The sequence below is a fragment of the Capra hircus genome, chromosome 2, assembly GCF_001704415.2.
Source record: "Capra hircus breed San Clemente chromosome 2, ASM170441v1, whole genome shotgun sequence".
Classification (NCBI taxonomy): domain Eukaryota; kingdom Metazoa; phylum Chordata; class Mammalia; order Artiodactyla; family Bovidae; genus Capra; species Capra hircus.
Window position 1 is genome coordinate 5,044,713 of NC_030809.1, and position 18,831 is coordinate 5,063,543.

General features: G+C 59.0%; 1 protein-coding gene across 1 annotated transcript in view; it reads right to left on the reverse strand.

Moving 5' to 3' along the window:
• Positions 1-18,831, reverse strand: part of HSPG2 (heparan sulfate proteoglycan 2) — a 75,284-nt gene that overhangs the window by 55,711 nt on the left and 742 nt on the right. The window contains exons 2-18 of the mRNA XM_018066238.1: positions 18,634-18,791; positions 17,051-17,095; positions 9,387-9,496; positions 9,244-9,302; positions 8,780-8,940; positions 7,089-7,217; positions 6,635-6,889; positions 6,415-6,534; positions 4,424-4,555; positions 4,155-4,299; positions 3,905-4,056; positions 3,661-3,807; positions 2,070-2,233; positions 1,735-1,914; positions 1,448-1,644; positions 1,195-1,342; positions 348-475 (exon numbers count right to left, since the gene is read on the reverse strand). Of these exons, the coding sequence (XP_017921727.1) occupies positions 348-475; positions 1,195-1,342; positions 1,448-1,644; positions 1,735-1,914; positions 2,070-2,233; positions 3,661-3,807; positions 3,905-4,056; positions 4,155-4,299; positions 4,424-4,555; positions 6,415-6,534; positions 6,635-6,889; positions 7,089-7,217; positions 8,780-8,940; positions 9,244-9,302; positions 9,387-9,496; positions 17,051-17,095; positions 18,634-18,791 (2,430 nt within the window). The remainder of the gene's footprint in view (positions 1-347; positions 476-1,194; positions 1,343-1,447; positions 1,645-1,734; positions 1,915-2,069; positions 2,234-3,660; positions 3,808-3,904; positions 4,057-4,154; positions 4,300-4,423; positions 4,556-6,414; positions 6,535-6,634; positions 6,890-7,088; positions 7,218-8,779; positions 8,941-9,243; positions 9,303-9,386; positions 9,497-17,050; positions 17,096-18,633; positions 18,792-18,831) is intronic.

Below are 18,831 nucleotides of genomic sequence, written 5' to 3' on the forward strand. Positions count from 1 at the left end.
TTATTTTGGCTGCTCTGTGAGGCATGTGGGATATCAGTTCCCCAGCCAGGGTTTGCACTCAGGCCCCCTGCAGAGGAAGCGGATAATCCGGACCGCTGACCACCAGCCAGGGGAGTCCCGAGGTCCGCCTCCTCTAGAGCTGCAGCCTCACCGAGGCACTAGAAAGACAGAGGGGCCCGCTGCCTGGAACAGGAGGCAGGCCCAGAGAGGTCGAGGGGCTGAAGGCAATTTATCGACCAGGCGAGCCTCCGAAACCAGGTCTCCCGCCTCCCTGCCCAGAGGATGCCCCGGGCCCACTCCCCTGTCCGCGCTCCCCGCCCGCCTGCCCCTCCCGAGCCGGGCCTGACCTGCGGGAGGCGTCGATGTACGGGCAAGGGCAGGGCCGACAGGCAGTGGCTGTGGCCTTGGTGGCGTCCCCGAAGAAGCCCGCCTTGCATTTGTTGCACTGCGGTCCCTCCGTGTTGTGCTGGCAGTTCTGGGGGGAAGGGGAGGGAGGCGCTCGGGTTGGGCGGAGCAGCCCTGTGCCCCCGCCACCCGACGTGGGGCCACACTGGACCAGACGGGGCTCCATGAGGGTGGGGCTCTGAGGCTGTCTGGATCAGTGTCCTCGGTCATGCAGGAATTACCCCACAGCTTTGCAGAGAGGGGAACATCAGCTCCATCCTGACGGGGAGTTCATCACCCCAATGGCAGCCTGTTCCATAGACGGTTCCAAACACCTGCTCTGTACTGACCTAAACCCACATTCTTCTTCCAATCAGTACCCATCGGCCAGTTCTCCCTCTGTAGGCGGTTCCTTCTACCCCTGATAGCTGTTCGGAGACTTGGGAGATAATTGTTTTCCCTGCTTAAACCTTCTCTCAGCTCCCAATTCCAGCTCCCTCCACCCTTCCTAAGAAATAATGTAAGATTTATAGGCTCCTTCCTGTTAGGAACGGCCTGCTTAGGGCCATGCTTTATGCCGTATTCCCCAGGAGTGATTGATTGGACCAAAGTGAAGAGCAGGACTTTCACCTCCCTTATCTGGGCCTAATATTTCTGTTAATGCATCCAGAGGTCACGAGAACTTGTGTGGCAGCCACAGCAGTCATTCTAGAGGCTTGTGCTAAGCTTCTGGGCACAGGGAAGTCTCAGCTGGAACCGCCCACCCTGCTCTTGCCTAGCCAGTATCCAGTGCCAGATGGCACGACTCACCAGGCAGTGGCCGTACACAGGGTCACAAGAGCTGGCATGGCCATTGCAGTTGCAGCCAGAGCAGGTGCCCAGGTAGGGCCCCCCGGGCACCCGGGTGAAGTGGGTGTCACAGCTCTCACAGGACAAGCCGGAATAGCCGATGGGGCATCTGTGGGGACAGAACCAAGACGGTGGCTGGGACCGTGAAGCCTGGCGGTTTCTCCCCGACCTCTGCCAGGGCCTCTGTGGTCTCTGATCCGGCTGGGTCAGGCACCTGCACTCCTCGACGCTGTGGGCGCGGCCATGGCTGGTGGCGTAGGTGACGGTGGTATCCATGGCCACGTCACTCAGCCCCACGCTGGCCATCTTGTGGTCGTACACCGTCTGGATGAGCACCGCCTCCAGGCTCTGCAGCACCTGCAGCATCTCTGCCCGCTGCACCGGCCGGCCGGACTCATGCACCCAGTGCTCCTGGGTGGGGAACAAAGGTCGGGGTGTGGGGGGAAGCCGTGCATCAGCACCTGCCCAGCCTGTACCCCCGGGGGAGCAGGCCCCACGTACCTCAGAGAGCTGGACCTGGCGCTGGTTCGGGACCCCCGGCTGGGAGGGCGTGTGGCCCCGGGAGAGCAGGCGGTGGCCGGCGCCCACAAGGACCACGTCCGGCCGCTGCACTGGCTCCAGCGTGCCACGTGCCAGCTCATAGCGCACCCGGAAGCGCAGGGAGCCACCGTAGGAGTCCACCTGGCCAGGGCAGGGCGGGTCAGGGTGGGCAGCCGTGGGCACACGCGATGCTCACTGGGTGCCCCCTCCCAGCTTTAGAGGGAGCGGAGTACAGGCAGGCTCCGAACATGGGTGCGGGGTACTGGGCCCCTCCCTACCCAGGGTGGCCCCGTCACCTTGTTGCCCAGGAACTGCTCCGGCAGAGCCCAGAAGGAGTCATGGACCAGGAAGCGTCGGGACAGGTCGACCAGCTGGAACTCCTGAAGAGCGGTGTCGATCTGCAGCTGGGTGGAGGAGACGGGTGGCATGCCGGGCTGCGTGGGCATCGTCACGTTCACGCCTGGGGGGCACAGGGGAGGGATGACTGCCATGCACATGCCTGCCCACGACAGCAACCCGGGTGGTAGTCCAGAGAAACGGAAAATTCTGAGATAAGTATGATTTAGAGGGAACGTCAGTCTCTCTCCCAAAGTCAAATAAAAGCCAAGTTTTTTTTTTCCCCCTACTGAATTCCTGGAGCAGCATTTCCCAAAGCACTCTCCAGGCAAAACCAATGCTGCTGAACGATAGTGGGGAACCATCTGGGAACCCCAGGGTCAAGGAATCTCTGCTGCAGGACTTCTCAGAGCCTTTGCTTGCCAGTAGATCCGTGGACTGTCAGGGCTGGAAGAGCCCCAGGGGGTAGTAGAAAGCTACAGTGGACTGAAGAATGGGTGCCCAAGTCCTGGTTCCACCACCCTCCAGGTGGGTGAATCTGAGCAAAGGCCTCAGTTTCTCTATCTATAAAATGGGGGCAACAGTGGCTTGCATCACAGGGTTATCAGGAAGCTAAAGTGAGCAGACTGACACGAAATGCTTAAAACAGAGCGGAACACAAAGTGCGTGCTCAAAAACTCAATAGCTGTTACTATGGCTATTATAATGATGGGTCCTTGGGTCCAGCTGTGTCCTATACACACGCACACACACACACCCCCACACACAGAAATTCTCTGCAGCATCCTCCCGGATCTCTAGGGCAGCACTAACCATCCAAGAGAACTTTCTGCGATAATGGAAATGTGCCTGAACCCAGGTCCGTCTGAAGTCAAGGCTCATGCCATCCTGCCTCTCAGAGCGCGAGAGAACTGAGGCCAGCTGCCTGACTTTATGTTTGGGAAAACAGGCCCAAAGAAGCCAAGAGTCTCAAAGTCACACAGGCAGTAGTAAGTGGTGCATCAAGAAGTCAGCTCCAGGCTAAGAATACGCCAAAGCCTGGGCTCTTACGCTCTGGGTCACTAGCACCTCTCCATTCTGCAGGATGCGGATGCTGGGGGTGACAACAGGGAGCTGGGCACTTCCCACGGACAAAGCACTATTCTGAGTGGCTTATGCGCCTACACCTGCGAGGTCCTTATAACAACCTGGGTGGGTGATGTTTTATCCTTGTTTTGTAGATGAGAAAACGGAGACACTAGGTAGGTAATGTGGCAGGTAACTTGGCCAAGGGCCCACAGCAGTGAGGGTCAGAGTCAGAGCCTGGACTGTGGCTCCACGGCCCGCCCTCTTCATCAGGTAATGCAGACGGGTATCAGCTGTAGATTTCACTTCTCCTAAAAGAGCTTGTTTTCCCCCGAAATGCTTTTTCCACAGGGCTCGGCATTTCTTCAGCAACCCCGCGTGCCTCCCTGGACTGGCTCCATCTGTCCAGAGCATATGCTACTTTCCCGACTGTCTGCCCTCTGAGCCTGCAGGAGCCCGGGGCCCGTCTCCCGCCCACCAACGCACCCTTGAAGTCGTTGGGCTGGTCAAAGCGCAGCCGGATCTGGTCCCGGAAGCGGCGGCTGCTCTGGCACACGTTGGTGACGCCAAAGCAGAAGCAGGGTAGGCAGGAGGCACTGTGCTCCAGGTAGAAGTGCCCGTCAGGGCAGGGACCTGCAGGGTGGCACGGGAGTAGGCTACAGCCGGTCCCTGGCGGACAAGCCCGGCTCCCACCCCGCACCCGGTGCCCGCCTGCCTTGCTGGGCCGTACCCCGCTGTGGGATGAGCTCCAGGACGCCGTCGGGAATGCCGAACACCATGCCTCGGGCGTTCATGGCCTCGCAGGTGTAGGCGCCCTGGTCTGCCTCCTTCACGCCGTGGATGGTCAGCGTACTGCGGCCGCCCTCACTGGTCACCATCACCCTGGTGGGCACCCCCGAGACAAGAGGCAGGGGTTGGGCTGGGCCGGCTGGCCGCACCTCCCCTCCAGCCCCAGCCCGCTGCCAGGACCAGAGCCATACCTGGGATGTGAGGGGATGTGGCCCCAATTGAGTCTCCAGTTGATGATAGGGGTGGGGACGCCGATGGCCACGCAGGTGAAGGTCACCGTCTGGCCCCGGGAAGCCTGGATCAGCTCCTGGGGAGGGGTCACCACCTGGGGAGGCACTGGGGGAAGAAGCGAGCAGGAGTGAGGGGTGGGAGGCACCGAGGGGGGAGGAGGAGGGGCCGGGGTGGGAAGGCCGCGGGGAGGGGCCCCGGGCCCAGAGCTCGCCCCCAGCTCCCCGCTCACTGCAGCCAAACTCGTCGCTGCGGTCCGGACAGTCGCTCTCCTCGTCACAGTGGAAGCTGGCCGGGATGCAGGTGTTTGTGGACACGCAGCGGAACTTGGTGGGCCCACAGACGTCCTCGGGGCGCTTGACGGCTGGGGACAGAGCCAGGCGGTGTAGGCAGCGGGCACTGCCCTCAGGGAGGACCCACCCCCACCCCACCAAGCCCTTGCCTACTTATGGCCCCCAGCCCAGGCTGCCCACCTTCTCTGGGTGTTCCTAGGATCACGTTCTCATCTTGCCTGCATGACAACACAGGCCCCCTGACCAGGCCCAGACTCTGCCACCACGACACTGCCCACAATGTCGTGGTCCCCAGTCATCCGTCCAACACACTCCACCTGTATCCCCTGAAACAGTCACACCCGGCACAGCAGTCACGCGGCTCCTTCCCCATCCAGCCACCAGAGACGCACAAGATCAAAGGCATGGCCCCAGGAGCCAGTACCTTGGGACACCGGGTGCTGCCTGGGCACGTCTGTCTACTGCTGCCTGCTGCAGCCCCAATCTCGCTGTTCCGCACCCCTCTAAGGGGCCCGGGGTGGCAGCTGACCCGACACAGCCGTCCATGGGCTGGTCAGAGGCCGGGAGCCGACCCAGCCCCAGGGTTGGGCCCCAGCTAGGCATCTCTAGTAGATGCTAACTGACATTCTTCTTCAGGGAGACGGAGCTTGAGATAGATACACAGGCAGCGATAGACAAGGCAGAGGGGTGTAGGAGCAGAGGCCACCCAGCCACAGAGGGGGAGCTCAGAAGAGGCCAGGAGGACCCACCTACTGCTCTTCCCAAGACCCCACCAGCCCCCAGAGCCACTCCCCTTTCACGCCCTCTGTTCTGCACTCGGTCAGCAAGGACTTGGCTTTCCTTGGACTGTTGCCCTGCAGAGGCCTCCGAGAAGCACTTTTCAACTAAAACCCTCAATTACTTCTCTCTCTCAAGGGGCTGGGTTGTCAGGCAAGCTTGGAGTCACAGAGGAGTGACATAAAACTCTGCCAGTCTGCAGCACGATGCTGCCCTTCTCTCTCCAGGGTTTGCTGTGAAGCAGGGACGGCGGGGGAGGCGAGGAGGAGAGGCTGGACCCGTGGACATTCGGAACATCAGCACGCTCAGACTGTGACCCGGGGTCGCAGAGCAAGGCTTCCATTATCCTCAGTCTCGGACTAACAGGCCCCAGGCTTAGCCTCATGGGATCGGACACGCAAGATGCTACCTGGGGTGGCCTCTGGCTCTCCAGGCTCACCCACTTAACTGTCACGGTGTCTATCACACTGACTAGGCGGATGGGTGGGCAGTGGAGAGAAGGGTGGCTAGACAGATGCACGGGAGGGGGGAAAGATGCTGGCTCCATGAATGGCTAGCGGAATGGGGAGCTGGCAAGATGGATAATGCGTGGATGGACGGATGGAGAAGAGATGGATGGGAGGAATGATGCTGGACAGATGGATAGATGGACAGAGGGATTTATGGTGGAATTTATGGTGCAGTGGACAGGAGGAAGGACACTGGATGGACAGGTAGATGAGGGGCTTTGCAGCTCAGCAACGGATGAATAGATGGGTGGATGGTGGGTGGACAGATGGACGGGAGGAAGAGAGGATGTTGGACCGACGGACAGATCGTGGGTGGTTGAACGGTTACGTGGATGAAAAGCTGCAGATGGAGGAACAAATGAAGCAGAACCAGCTCTAGATGAAAAACCTCCAGGGCCTCAAAGAGAAGCTTTGCCTCACAAATCCATCATCAAGGGACCCTGGTTTATCAAGCCTACTCAGCCACTCATCTGACCCCCACACAAGCAGTAAGAAATAGAGAGACACTAACCACCGGCCATCTAGCCATGGTGTTTGCCACAAAGGTCAGCTCAGCATCAGAGAGAGACCTGACAAGTCCGTCCCCAGACCCGCTGGAGAAGGGTCGGGGCTCGGGGAGCGCGGCCAGTGGGGCGGACACTCACGGCAGTCGGCCTCATCGGTGTGGTCCTCACAGTCAAAGTCGCCGTCGCAGCGCCAGAGTTTGAGGGCACAGTGCCCGTTTCCACAGGGGAACTCATTGGGCTCACAGGGCGGGGTGGGACCTGGGGGACCACCGGGCCAGGGTTCAGCCAGAGGCCTCCGGGGCCTCTCCCCCACCCCCAGCACCCGGACCCCTGCCCCGCGCCCCTGCCCGGCCCGCACCGCAGTCCGCTTCATCACTGCCGTCGGCGCAGTCCTCTTGCCCGTCGCACACGTAGTCTTTGGGGATGCAGTGCCCGCTGCGACACGCAGCCTCATGCGGCCCACAGGGCACAGGCCTGCCTGGGCTGGGCAGTGCAGCCTGGGGGGCTGGGGTAACTGGGCGCTTCTGGGTAGGGAGTGCTTCTGGTTGGGCTGGCGGCGGTGGAGTGGCCCCCAGATGGGGCAGCTGGGAGCTGAGTGTGGGCATCGGCTCCTCTGTGGACAGAGCCCGCTCAGCGTTGGCACGTGGGGGCGGCTCCTCTCCCCTTGCCCCCCGCCCCGTCCCCAGGCCCCTGACCCTGTTACCACCCCTCCCGGGTCCCTGCCCACCTCCCCTCTTGCCTGCAGCAAACTCTCCTGGCACCCCCCTCCCAGGCTGACGTGGAGGCCACCGAGTGCCCACACAGCCCCTCACCACAATCAAGCTCGTCAGACATGTCCCTGCAGTCAGGCCTCCGGTCACAGCGGTACTCCAGGGCCACACACTCGTTATAGCGGTGGCAGGCAAACTCCGCCTCGGTGCAGGCTCTGGGGACCTGGGGCACTGTGGGGGTGGGGGGGCCGTCAGAGAGGCAGGCGGGACGTCGGTGGACGATGTCGGGGGGACACAGGCACTGCAGAGCTGGGACGGGGTTCTGGGGCTCTGTGTCAGACCCGCTGGTTTCTGGCTCAGCAAGAGCCCAGAGCACGCACGGTGGACGCATCACAGCACACGTGGGATGTGGGCTCTGTGGCAGCGGCCTCACCCATCCCCCGTGCGGACCCCACACGCAGCTGGCATGCCACACCATGCAACCGCCGGAGCACACGCGGGCAGGCCACAGCCAGGCCTAGCGAGGATGAAGAGGAAGGGGAGGAGGGGCGGCCGGTGCACTGTGCCCGGCCACCACGCCCTCATCCTGCCTTGCCCTCCATCCATTAGCTTCTCTATAGTGCCCCGGCTTGGCCTGGGTCTGGCTTTACACGCTCACCTGGTGTCACTGCGGCCGCCACAGCGGCAGGGGGGGGCGGGGGTGTCTGTGCTGGAAAGGAAGGTGTGATCAGTAGCCATCTCACCTGGGAGCTGGGGGCTCGCAGGGCTAAGCCGGCCCCATCCTACCCTCCCTAGCCAGAAGGACTCATTTAAAAGTGGGAGGAAGAGGACTAGGTCCCCAGGCGTCTTGATCTGGGCCTGGGGATGCCAAGGAACAAACTTGATCTGTGGGCACATTAACTGAGGTGTGATGTGCAGAACAAGGGAGGTGACGGTTTCACCCTGTGTTTTTCTGATGGGGTCACACCATGGCAGGGGTGGAGTTTGTTCAGTTCTGGGTTCCACTTAGTCAGGGAGGAGGGTGACATGTCCAGAGAGGACTGAGATGCAGACTGGGATGGGAACTCCCAGCCCGTGAGGAATGAACTGGGACTGTTTGGCTCAAGAAGAAAACACTCCAGGAGCTGGAATATGAGTCAGAGGGTGCAATGAAAAGAAAGCTGGGCCCCACGGAAGATTCAAAGGTACGAGCTGTGCGTCCAACAGCTGTGTGCCTGGGGCCAGCTTCCTGTGGTCTTGAGCTGAGCTTCTCACAGGTTCTGGCAAAACCAGCACAAACGCAGAGTTTGGTCTGCATCCTGGCTTTTGCTCTGTGTATGTGGGTTTGGAGCGACCATTTTTCCCTCACTGGGCCTCAGGGCCCTTGTCTCTAAAACAGGAGAAGTAATATCTATATCATAGGAATTACTGTGAAGTCTGAATGGGAGTGGTGTGCATACAGTCAGGGCTCAGTGAGTAACTGTTGGTGATTAAACAGAAAAGTATCTTGGACCTGAAAGCACTGTGTGAAGAAAGGAATTTATTACCTATTGTCAATGCAGAAAGGTTAATAGAGAGAAAAGCAGAAACCGGGTCTCGCGGGTACTCGCTGGAGGAAACGGATGTTGCTCAACCCAAGATAAGATTGCACAACAATTGATGGGGAAGATTCATAAGGTGGTGAGCTCCCCGTCGCTACCAGTATGAAAGGCCAAACTAGGAGGGCCCATGGTGGGGACACTGAAGGCAGGAAGGGGGCGCACATGAGTCTGAGAAACCGGAGGGGGTCGCCCCCGGCTCCAGGATGGGCTCACCTGTGCCCAGGCGTCGGAACTGGAATCCCTGGGGAGAGGTGATGTAGGAGGCGATGGAGCCACTGGAGATGACGCCGTGCAGCACCTCCTGAATCTGGGCCCCGTCGGCATTCCCTTCCGAGCCCACATCCAGCTCCACAAAGACCCAGCCATCCAGCTCTCTGGGGGTGGGTGGGGGGCAGGGTGGAAGGGGGAGGAAGATGGCTGTGGTCTCAGCTCCTGCCCTGGGGGCCCTGCCCGACGCTCAGGCCTGATTTCAACTCTCCCCACCCCCCCCCCGGCTCCTGGACAGCCTGCACCTGACGTGGGGCAAGTGAAGGTCCAAACTACCCCTCCACCAGTCTGAATTTCCACCCAGAGCGGGGCTGCCCCTTGGGCCCCTCCTGCTGCCCACCCGCCCCTGGGGCTCCTCCCTGTCCTCGCCCGCCCCACACCAGCTCCCCTCTCCCAGGGCCCCCCCTCACTTGATGAACACCACGCTGACAACCTGGTCTCCAGGGATCTTCAGGTACTCTGACTCCAGCTGGAGAGGGACACGGCGCCATCAGTCTCCGGACCCTTCACCCCGCCACACTCAGGGGCCCCCCCCAAAGCCCCTTCACCTCACCGTGTCTACCACAGCCTCCGACACCTCTCGGAACTCCTCGGAGCCTGCGTCCTCCAGCTGAGGGCTATAGTCGATGGAGTGAGTGAAATTTACCAGCGCTCGGAAATAAACTGCAAAAAGGAGTTGGGGGTTGGGGGGGGTGTCACTATGAGGGGCCCAGACTGGCAGAACGGGGCCCTCAGGCAGCTGGGCCAGTGGGTGGAGATAGGAAGACAAGTCCCTGGAGGCCTCCAGCTGAGGCCGACACCTGTGTGCCCACAGCTGTGCCCAGCAGGACTGCCCAGGGCTCAAAACCCAGGCCTCGAGCTTGAGCAAAGGGCTTAACAGGGAAAACGGCCCAATCCAGATCCCAAGTGATGGTGCAGAAGAGAAGGCCTCCCATGGCTCAGAGGAAGGCTGAGTGACAAGGGGGACGCTCCAGAGGAGGTGGCCTGGCAGAGAAATATTTTTCCCTTTGGTTGCACCACACTCCTTGTGGGATATTAGGTCCCAAACTAGGGATCAAACCAGGGCCTCAGAAGTGAAAGTGCCGAGTCCTAACCACTGGGCCGCCAGGGGATTCCCGCCACCCCCACCCCCTGCTTTTTATTGGTACAGAAATTACTCGAAAGAGACCGTGACATGTTTCTCCTCCTTCCACCCCCAACTCACGCCAGTGCCTACTCATCCTTCAGCCATCACCTACCTCCTCCAAGAAGGCTGCCTGAGCTGCCTTCCCTTCCCAAGCCCGGCTGATAGAGACCGCTCCTCCGGGGTCCTCCAGCCACTTGGTTTCTCCCATCAGTGTACTTCTACCCTCAAAGTGGCATAGCTCTGGCACGGTTACAAGGGCCTACAGAGCACCATCACAGAGACTGTGGGTTCTGAGGTCAGCCACATCTCAGGCACGGACCTCACCTCTCCGAACTTCTGTTTCCGTTTTTGTCAAATGCAGATATTAATTACATTTACTGCACCAGGATGCAGTGGAATAAATAATAGTAGCATGCTTACAAGGCCACCTCCCTGTGTGCGAAGATGCAGCCCCGGGCAAGGAGCAAGTACTAGGGAATCAGAAGATGCTGTCATCTTTCTCTCTACTGCTAGATGATAAATGTGATGGGGGGAACCTCAGATCTCATTTACCCCGGTACCCCCAGTGCCTGCACAGTGCCTGGCACACTGCAGGTGCCTAATATGTGATGGCTGAATAAATTCACAGCAGATTGGTGTGAGCATACACTTACACCTACTGTTTACTGAGCAACTGCTGTATACATTTAATGCACATTAAATCGTCTCATGTTCATGAGTTATTAAAGTCTGTAAAGATGGGTCCCCAAAGGCTCAACTCCAGCCCACATGGAAGGGCCCCTACCCTGTAATACTTTGTACCCCCACAGCAGTCAAGATACCAGGACATGACACCTGGATTCACTACTCACGAGTCAAGCCGTGGAAGAAGACAGAAGAGGACACTCAGTACACCTGTGAGCCCTGGGAGATCTCAGACACCTACTCAGGGCTACCAGTGAGTGCCATTCTAATGAGCACCCCCAAAACCAATACACCTGTAAGCCCCTGGGAGATCTCAGACACCTATTCAGGGCTACCAATGGGTGCCATTCTAATGAGCACCCCCAAAATCAATACACCTGTGAGCCCTGGGAGATCTCAGACACCTACTCAGGGCTACCAGTGAGTGCCATTCTAATGAGCACCCCCAAAATCAATACACCTGTGAGCCCTGGGAGATCTCAGACACCTACTCAGGGCTACCAGTGAGTGCCATTCTAATGAGCACCCCCAAAATCAATACACCTGTGAGCCCTGGGAGATCTCAGACACCTACTCAGGGCTACCAGTGAGTGCCATTCTAATGAGCACCCCCAAAATCAATACACCTGTGAGCCCTCGGAGATCTCAGACACCTATTCAGGGCTACCAATGGGTGCCATTCTAATGAGCACCCCCAAAATCAATACACCTGTGAGCCCTGGGAGATCTCAGACACCTATTCAGGACTACCAATGAGTGACATTCTAATGAACACCCCCAAAATCTGGTTTCTGGGGATAAGATTTCTCAGGATAGCTCTAAATAGCCAACACAGCTTGACAGAGATTGTACTCCAAAACAAACAGGAGATAGATCTTCTGATCCCTGAATAAGGAGGGACTTGAGCCATCCTGGCGATGTAAATTTAGAATTGGCTAATGCCCCTACTAGTCCGTGTTATGCCATATTGATGCTGCTTATGATTGCTCCATGCACTGTCAATTGTCTAACACATTTTGTCTCTGCCCAGGTCAACCAGCTACAACACGCAGTGCCGGTTCAAAGATATAAAACTCCAGCCGACCACGGAAAATATCACACACCCTTAGATGGACACCGCTATAAGGACTCTGAGGCTTGAGACTAGCAAGACAGGGAGGCCCAATACCCCTCGCCGCCCCAGTTCAGCAGGAAGTAGCCAGAAAGACCTCGACGCCCCTATTCCCCAAGAATTGGGCCTCCCACCTCTTGAGGGGGGAATGTTAGGTAGGTAGAATAGGAAAAAGGAGTCCAAAACGGCGGTGGCTTATAACAAGGAGTGTCAAAGGAAGGTCCGAGGACCAGAGCGAAGACTTCAGATACAACAAACAGCACTCCTGGCTAAGCCCAATTCGCATAGGGCAGGCCCAGGTGGAGGAAAGAAATATATAGAAGGAGGAGCCGAAGCGCTTTCTCTCTCTCTCTCCCCCGCGTGCGTGCGCTCTTTCTCTCTCTCTCCCTCTCTCTCCCCCTCCCCTACACGCTCCTCCACTCGCTTCCCTTCAAGTCCTTGGGTTGGCATGCCCTCACGCTTTGAGGATGGAGTCTCCTGCTATCTTCTAAATAAAACAGAGCTGTAACACTCATTTGCCTAAGAGCTATAACACGGTTTGTCCAAGACCCGAGAGCTGTAACGCGCCGAGGGCTTTAATGTCCGTCGCTCCAAATCTTTGTTGTGACGAGACAAAGAACTGAGGAACACACACTCGCGTGACATCTATGGTGCCGGATGAGACAGAAGTTTTAAATATGAGTTGTAAATGGAGCATACATGTGTATACACACACACACACACACACACACACACACACACACACACAGTGGGACATAGTAGGGGCCTGGCACATAGTAGGGGCAATATAACCTGAACTATTACTAAAGGAGAGGCAGCTTAAAAGCTGCCTCTTAAAAGCTGCCTTTTAAGCTTCATTTTCTTCAGAAAACGAAGATCCTGGCATCTGGTCCCATCACTTCATGGGAAATAGATGGGGAAACAGTGGAAACAGTGTCAGACTTTATTTTGGGGGGCTCCAAAATCACTGCAGATGGTGATTGCAGCCATGAAATTAAGCTTACTCCTTGGAAGAAAAGTTATGACCAATCTAGATAGTATATTCAAAAGCAGAGACATTACTTTGCCGACTAAGGTCCGTCTAGTCAAGGCTATGGTTTTTCCAGTGGTCATGTATGGATGTAAGAGTTGGACTGTGAAGAAGGCAGGGCGCCGAAGAATTGATGCTTTTGGACTGTGGTGTTGGGGAAGACTCTTGAGGGTCCGTTGGACTGCAAGGAGATCCAACCAGTCCATTCTGAAGGAGATCAGCCCTGGGATTTCTTTGGAAGGAATGATGCTAAAGCTGAAACTCCAGTACTTTGGCCACCTCATGTGAAGAATTGACTCATTGGAAAAGACTCTGAAGCTGGGAGGGATTGGGAGCAGGAGGAGAAGGGGACGACAGAGGATGAGATGGCTGGATGGCATCACTGACTCGATGGACGCGACTCTGAGTGAACTCCGGGAGTTGGTGATGGACAGGGAGGCCTGGCATGCTGCAGTCCATGGGGTCGCAGAGAGTCGGACACGACTGAGCGACTGAACTGAACTGAATAAGCTAGCCATGTTCTAGGGGTAGGGAATATAGCAGTGAACTTCATAAGCGACGATTTCTGCCCCCACGGAGATCACTTTGGAGGGGGAGAAGAAAGGAAATAAAACACATGGGCAAGGAATATCCGGACTATGGGGGGAAGAAAAAAGGAGGTGGGGGGAGCGGGCGCGCTGGGGTGGGGTAAGGCCTCCCCTCCCAGGGGCATGCTCAGAGGCAGAGGGCGAAGTGCTGGGTGGGCGGGCGGGGGGCGGGGGTGTGCGCGGCTGGGAGAAGAGGATTCCAGGCGGGAGGAACCACAGCTGCGGAGCCCCTGAGGGAGAAGGGGGTGCAGAGAAGTGGCAGACGACCCGCAGGCGGGCGGCAGAGCTGGGCCCATCCTCCTGCCCCTGCATGCTGCCTCTCAGGCGGTGCACCCCAACTCCACGCCAGGACCCCTCCCCCACCTCGGCGGCTCACTGAGCAAGCCCCCAGGGAACGGGGATGGCAGCCACGCGACAGCAAGCACGGCCAGGGTGCCCACAAGGGAGGGTGCCCGTGAGGACGCACTGGACGACGGGGCTGGGCTGGGCTGGGCAGGGCTGCCGGGGGCCAGGCGGGCAGGGCCCCGTGGGCTGGAGCGTGAGGGCCGTGAGCTCGGCCACAGAGGCCTCTTGTGAGCTGGCACAGAGGCCCATTGAGAGTCTCCACCCCGGCCTCTGGCCTCCGCCCCACGGCCCAGTGCGGGCCGAGGAGGCCAGGCCTCTGCCCAGGAATGTGCCCACTGTCGGGGGGGTTGGGTCAGGAGGGGGCCAGGCTCCACAAAAGCCCCTTTCTCCCAGGGCCTGGGAAGGGCATGGACCCTCCAGCCTGCCCCCGCCCCTGCCTCCTCCCAGACTCAGGGCACGGTCGGTGTGAGCGCCCTTCCTGGCGCAGGTAGCGGAGGGCCTGGGCACAAGGTGAGGCCGCGTCTGCTTCAGGAACCGACCACCCGGGCCGAGGCGGCTGCTGGGGGGTGGCCCGGGGTGGGAGTGCTCTCGGGGTGGGGGCAGGGGGGGTGGCGCCTGCCCTGGCCAGCTGTCTCCTTGCTGGCCCTCATCTGACCCCATCTGGACAGCTCAACTCAAGCCTGAAGGGGCGGAAGGCCCAGAGCAGCCTGGCACCCCGGGTTGGGGTGGGGACCATCCCCAGGGCCTGGAGCCGCCCACTCGACTTACTCTCGATACCCAGTTCCCGCTCAACAGAATTTCCTCCCCGCTCACTGGGGCTCCAGACTGCCAGGATAGTCCTTCAGGGTCCCCTGGGTGGGCCCGGGATAGGCCAGGCCTGAGGTGGATCCAAGTCATCTCCAGATTCTAGGGCCTTCGCCCCGAGGGGTCATTGTATCCACCCTGCCTAACTGGCACCCCAGGCCCGCTAAGCCGTGAGCCTAGATCCTACGCCCGATGGGGAAGGGGCAGGGGAGCAGGTGGGGCCCACTAGGGCAGGGGCGGCGGGCTGGGGAGGGAAAGAGGACCCACAAGGAAGGAGGGAGGAAATGGGAGAGAGGCGGGCGGAGGGGAGAAGGGAAGCGAGTCCCCGCCGTCAGAGGAGACTCCTGGTCATCACACCGGCCGTGGGTGGGGGTCCCCGGGCGGAGCAGCAGAGAAGGAGGCCAGGAGGCGGCAGAGACACAGGGAGGGGGAGAGGCCAATGGGAGAGACAGAGGCGGAGACAGAAAACAGAAAGAGGTGAAGCCGACGCCGAGAGATGGAGTTGGACGGAGACGCGACCGACACAGAGACGCAGGGAGGGCGTGGTGGGGAGAAGCAGAGGAAAGATGAGACGAAGGCGGAATGGAGTGAGGGAAAGACGGAGGCATGGACGCGGAGATGGGGTGTCCAACAGACAGAGGGAGGAAAGGTTGGAGAGAGGGGACCAGGAGCGGATGAGACAGACACACAGACAGCTGGACGGAGACAGCCCAAGGCAGGGCAGGCAGGCGCAGCAGAGACAACCAGACAGGCTGTCGCAGGACGGACAAGAGCTGGAGACACAGAGGCCGTCGGAAGACTGGAAGCAATGGGGTGAGGGGAGCTGGGCAGGGTCCCAAGGTGGGGGGAGGCAGAGCCTGGGGCTGGCTGGGATGGGGTACTGGCATTCAGGGCTTGGGGGGTACGGGGCTGGGACAGAGCTGAGGAGAGCCACGCCCCTGCCGGAGGGAAGAGGAGAGGGAGGAGGCATCTCAGAAGCTCCGCCGCCTGGGCGTGGCTCAGCTTATGGTCAGGACCGCCCTCGCTTACCGGAGGACAGGAGGGAACTGCCCTTGGGCAAGGCCGAAGCAGGCCCACGGACCCTGGGAGTCAGGGAGATTTATCTGCGGCCTCTGGGGCTAAGATTCAGCCCAGCTGCCTGGACCTGCCTCAAGGGCAGCGGGCTGGAGCCAACGTTGGGGCCTGGAGGGCCTAAGTCCCCACACCTTCCCATGGATGAGCCCCACTCACCAGGAGAGGCTCCTGCCCTGCCCTTGGTCACCACCCCCACCACCACCCGCTGCCTCCTCTCGCTCACCCTGCCCCCGCCTCTGCCTTCTCCCTCCCATTGTAGCTTCTTAGGGAAGCAGGAGGGCTAGCAAGACCCACTCAGAGCAGCCTCGTGGGACAGGGTCCTGGATGTTTCTGAAGGGACAGGGTGGATGGGACCAGCGTCCCAGCAGGCAGCCTTGGCAGGAGGCAGCTCCAGGGATGTGTCAGCACAGGTCATTCTAGGGATGCCTTGTGTGCCTGGGACCCATCTGACATCCACACTCCGGCCCCACCCAGATCCCAGCAGCTGTAGCCCTGCAGAGACGGACACGGGGAGCAGCTTCAGACGGGGTCTGAGTTCCCAGTGCTGGGAGGTCACGGGCAGGACCGCGCCACCCAGGGGCCAACCCTCCAGTCTGTACTGGCCCAGTGAGGACACCCCACCCTCCAGCACTGGGTGGCCCCGAGGCATCGGGCGGAAAAGAGGCGATCCCACCACCCCAGACTCATCCCAACCCGCTGGGGTGGGCGGCGCTGGGGACGCGGCGGGGCTGCCCAGCAGTGCCTCCAAGCTGAGCTCCGTCCTTGGCCCCGATCACCCTGTGCCCAGGTACTCCCGGAGAAGGCAGCAGGAACCATACGGTACCCCTGGGTCTTGTGCCGGCTCGTTCTTTCTCTGCCCAGAATCCCAGGGTGGGAGAAAACAGACTCTGAGCCCCCTCCCCGTGCTGGGCCAGCCCCTGCTCTGGCTGTGCATGTGGGGTGCCAGCAGAGTGGGCAGCTGACTGAGGCCTGATTCCTTCCCCGCTATGAAGGCAGCCCTCTTTCCCCTCAACCCAGGAACCCCGGCCTCCCAGTAGGTGACCCAACCTAAGTCAGGTTCCCTTCCAGGCCCGGCTCCTGGCCCATCCAAATGCGTGAGCCATAGAGCCCCTCGGTCCACCCATCCCTGCCCCGCTCTGCATCGGTCACCCCAAGGAGGCCTCTGGGGAAGGACTCCACGGCTGAGCCACCCTGGGAGGTGAGAGTCTGACTTTGGATGCTGAGCGGCTGACACTCAGTCCCATCGGAACTGGGCATTTCCCAACACAGGCAGGCAGAGAATCCGGACACCCCCAACCTCGTAGGGACCGGCCAATCCAGGCACACAGCTGTCACTCGGTGGGGATGAGACCGTCCCCATGGCAGGTGCAAGGAGGCCTCAAGGCCCTCAGCCCAGGAGATGGAGCCTCTGGGGCTGGGATTCCCCAGGGTCTGTGTGCTGTCCCCAGATACTTACCCATCTGGAAGTCCCCGCTGCCCAGGTCGCCGCTGCCCACAGCGTCTACAAGCAGAAGAAAGACTTTTTCAGCAACAACTAATCTTCGTTGAGTACCTACTGGCTGTCAGGCGTGGCTCTGCGCACCCAGTACATGGTGGGGAAGATCATGAAAACATAGCTGTTGGGACTTCCCTGGTGGTCCAGGGGTTAAGACTGGGTGCTTCTAATGCAGGGAACTCAGGTTCGATCCCTGGGCGGGGAACTGAGATCCCACAGGCCATGCGGCTTGGCATAAAAAGCGAAAGTGAAAGTTGCTCAGTTGTATCCAACTCTTTGTGATCCCATGGACTATACAGTCCATGGAATTCTCCAGGCCAGAATACTGGAGTGGGGAGCCTTTCCCTTCTCCAGGGGATCTTCCCAACCCAGGGATCGAAGCCAGGTCTCCCGCATTGCAGGCGGATTCTTTACCAGCTGAGCCACCAGGGAAGCCTGACATGAAATAAAACACAGCTGTAGTCTCCCCTCCACACCTAGGCAGGGCTGCCTGTAAAAACTGCAGGAAGCCTCCATTAATGACGGTGTGGTCCAGGCTGGATGGAGTGGGCGGGGCCAAGTCAGACCCGCCTCTAGGTGAGGATGGGAGGAAGTGGAGTAGGGGGGTCTCGGGACCGTAACCACCCTCTACTGTGCATTGCCCACCAGTCTAGCTTATCCTGGGCTGTGTGGAGAAGCAGCCACCAGCCTGGGGTCACACCATCATCAGTGAGGGGTCCTGGGCTCACTGGGACCAGGGCTCAGGATGCACACAGCTCTTAGCCCATTTCTTTTTTTCCTAAATTTTTTTTTAATTGAAGTATAGTTGCTGTACAATATTATACAGTTTACAGGTATACAATACAGTGATTCACAATTTTTGGGGGGAGGGTTGATGCGTGTGTGCTGCAAGATCTCAGTTCCCTGACCAGGGGCTGAACCCAGGCCCTAGCAGCGAAAGCGCCCAGCCACTGAACCGCTGGGGAGTTCCTATAATTCGAAAGTTTTAAAGGTTATACTCCATTACAGTTCTTATAAGATAGTGGCTCTATCTCATGTGGTACAGTCTATCCTTATAGCTTACTTTATATCTAATAGTTTGTGCTTCTTACCCTCCTACCCTTATATTGCCTCTTCCCCTTTCCCCACACCCACTGGTAACCACTAGTTCGTCCTCCACATCTGTGAGCCTGTTTCTTTTTTGCTGTATTCACTAGTTGTATATTTTAGACTCCACATACAATTGATATCATACGGTAGCTGTCTTTCTTCAACTGACTTATTCCACTTAGTACAATGCCCTCCAACTCCATCCACATTGCCACAAAGGGCAAAATGTCATTCTTTTTTAACTGCTAAATAGTACTCCATTGCCTATAGGTACCATGTTTTATCTATCCAGGCATCTGCTGACGGACACTTAGGTTGCTTCCCTATCTTTCTTAGTCCATCTCTAGAGGGGTCACCTTGGGCAAGTATCTTGGGGCCTCCTTCAAGACCGCTGGGAAGTGCCCAAACTCCACCCTGACCCCCTCCACTCCCGGCCACCAGAACGGTCTGCTCACCTCCGGAGGCCTCATCAGCCAGGAAGTCCTCGTCATCAGAAAGGTCTGAGTAGCTCCAGCCAGCCCGGCCGGCTGTGACTGTTTCTGCATCTTCTGGCAGGGACAAGCCGTCGTATGCCCTCAGCCCGTGGGTCACCTGTGGGACACCACCCAAACAACTGTGTCAAACTCTCCAATTCCTGCCAAGCCCAGGGCCCC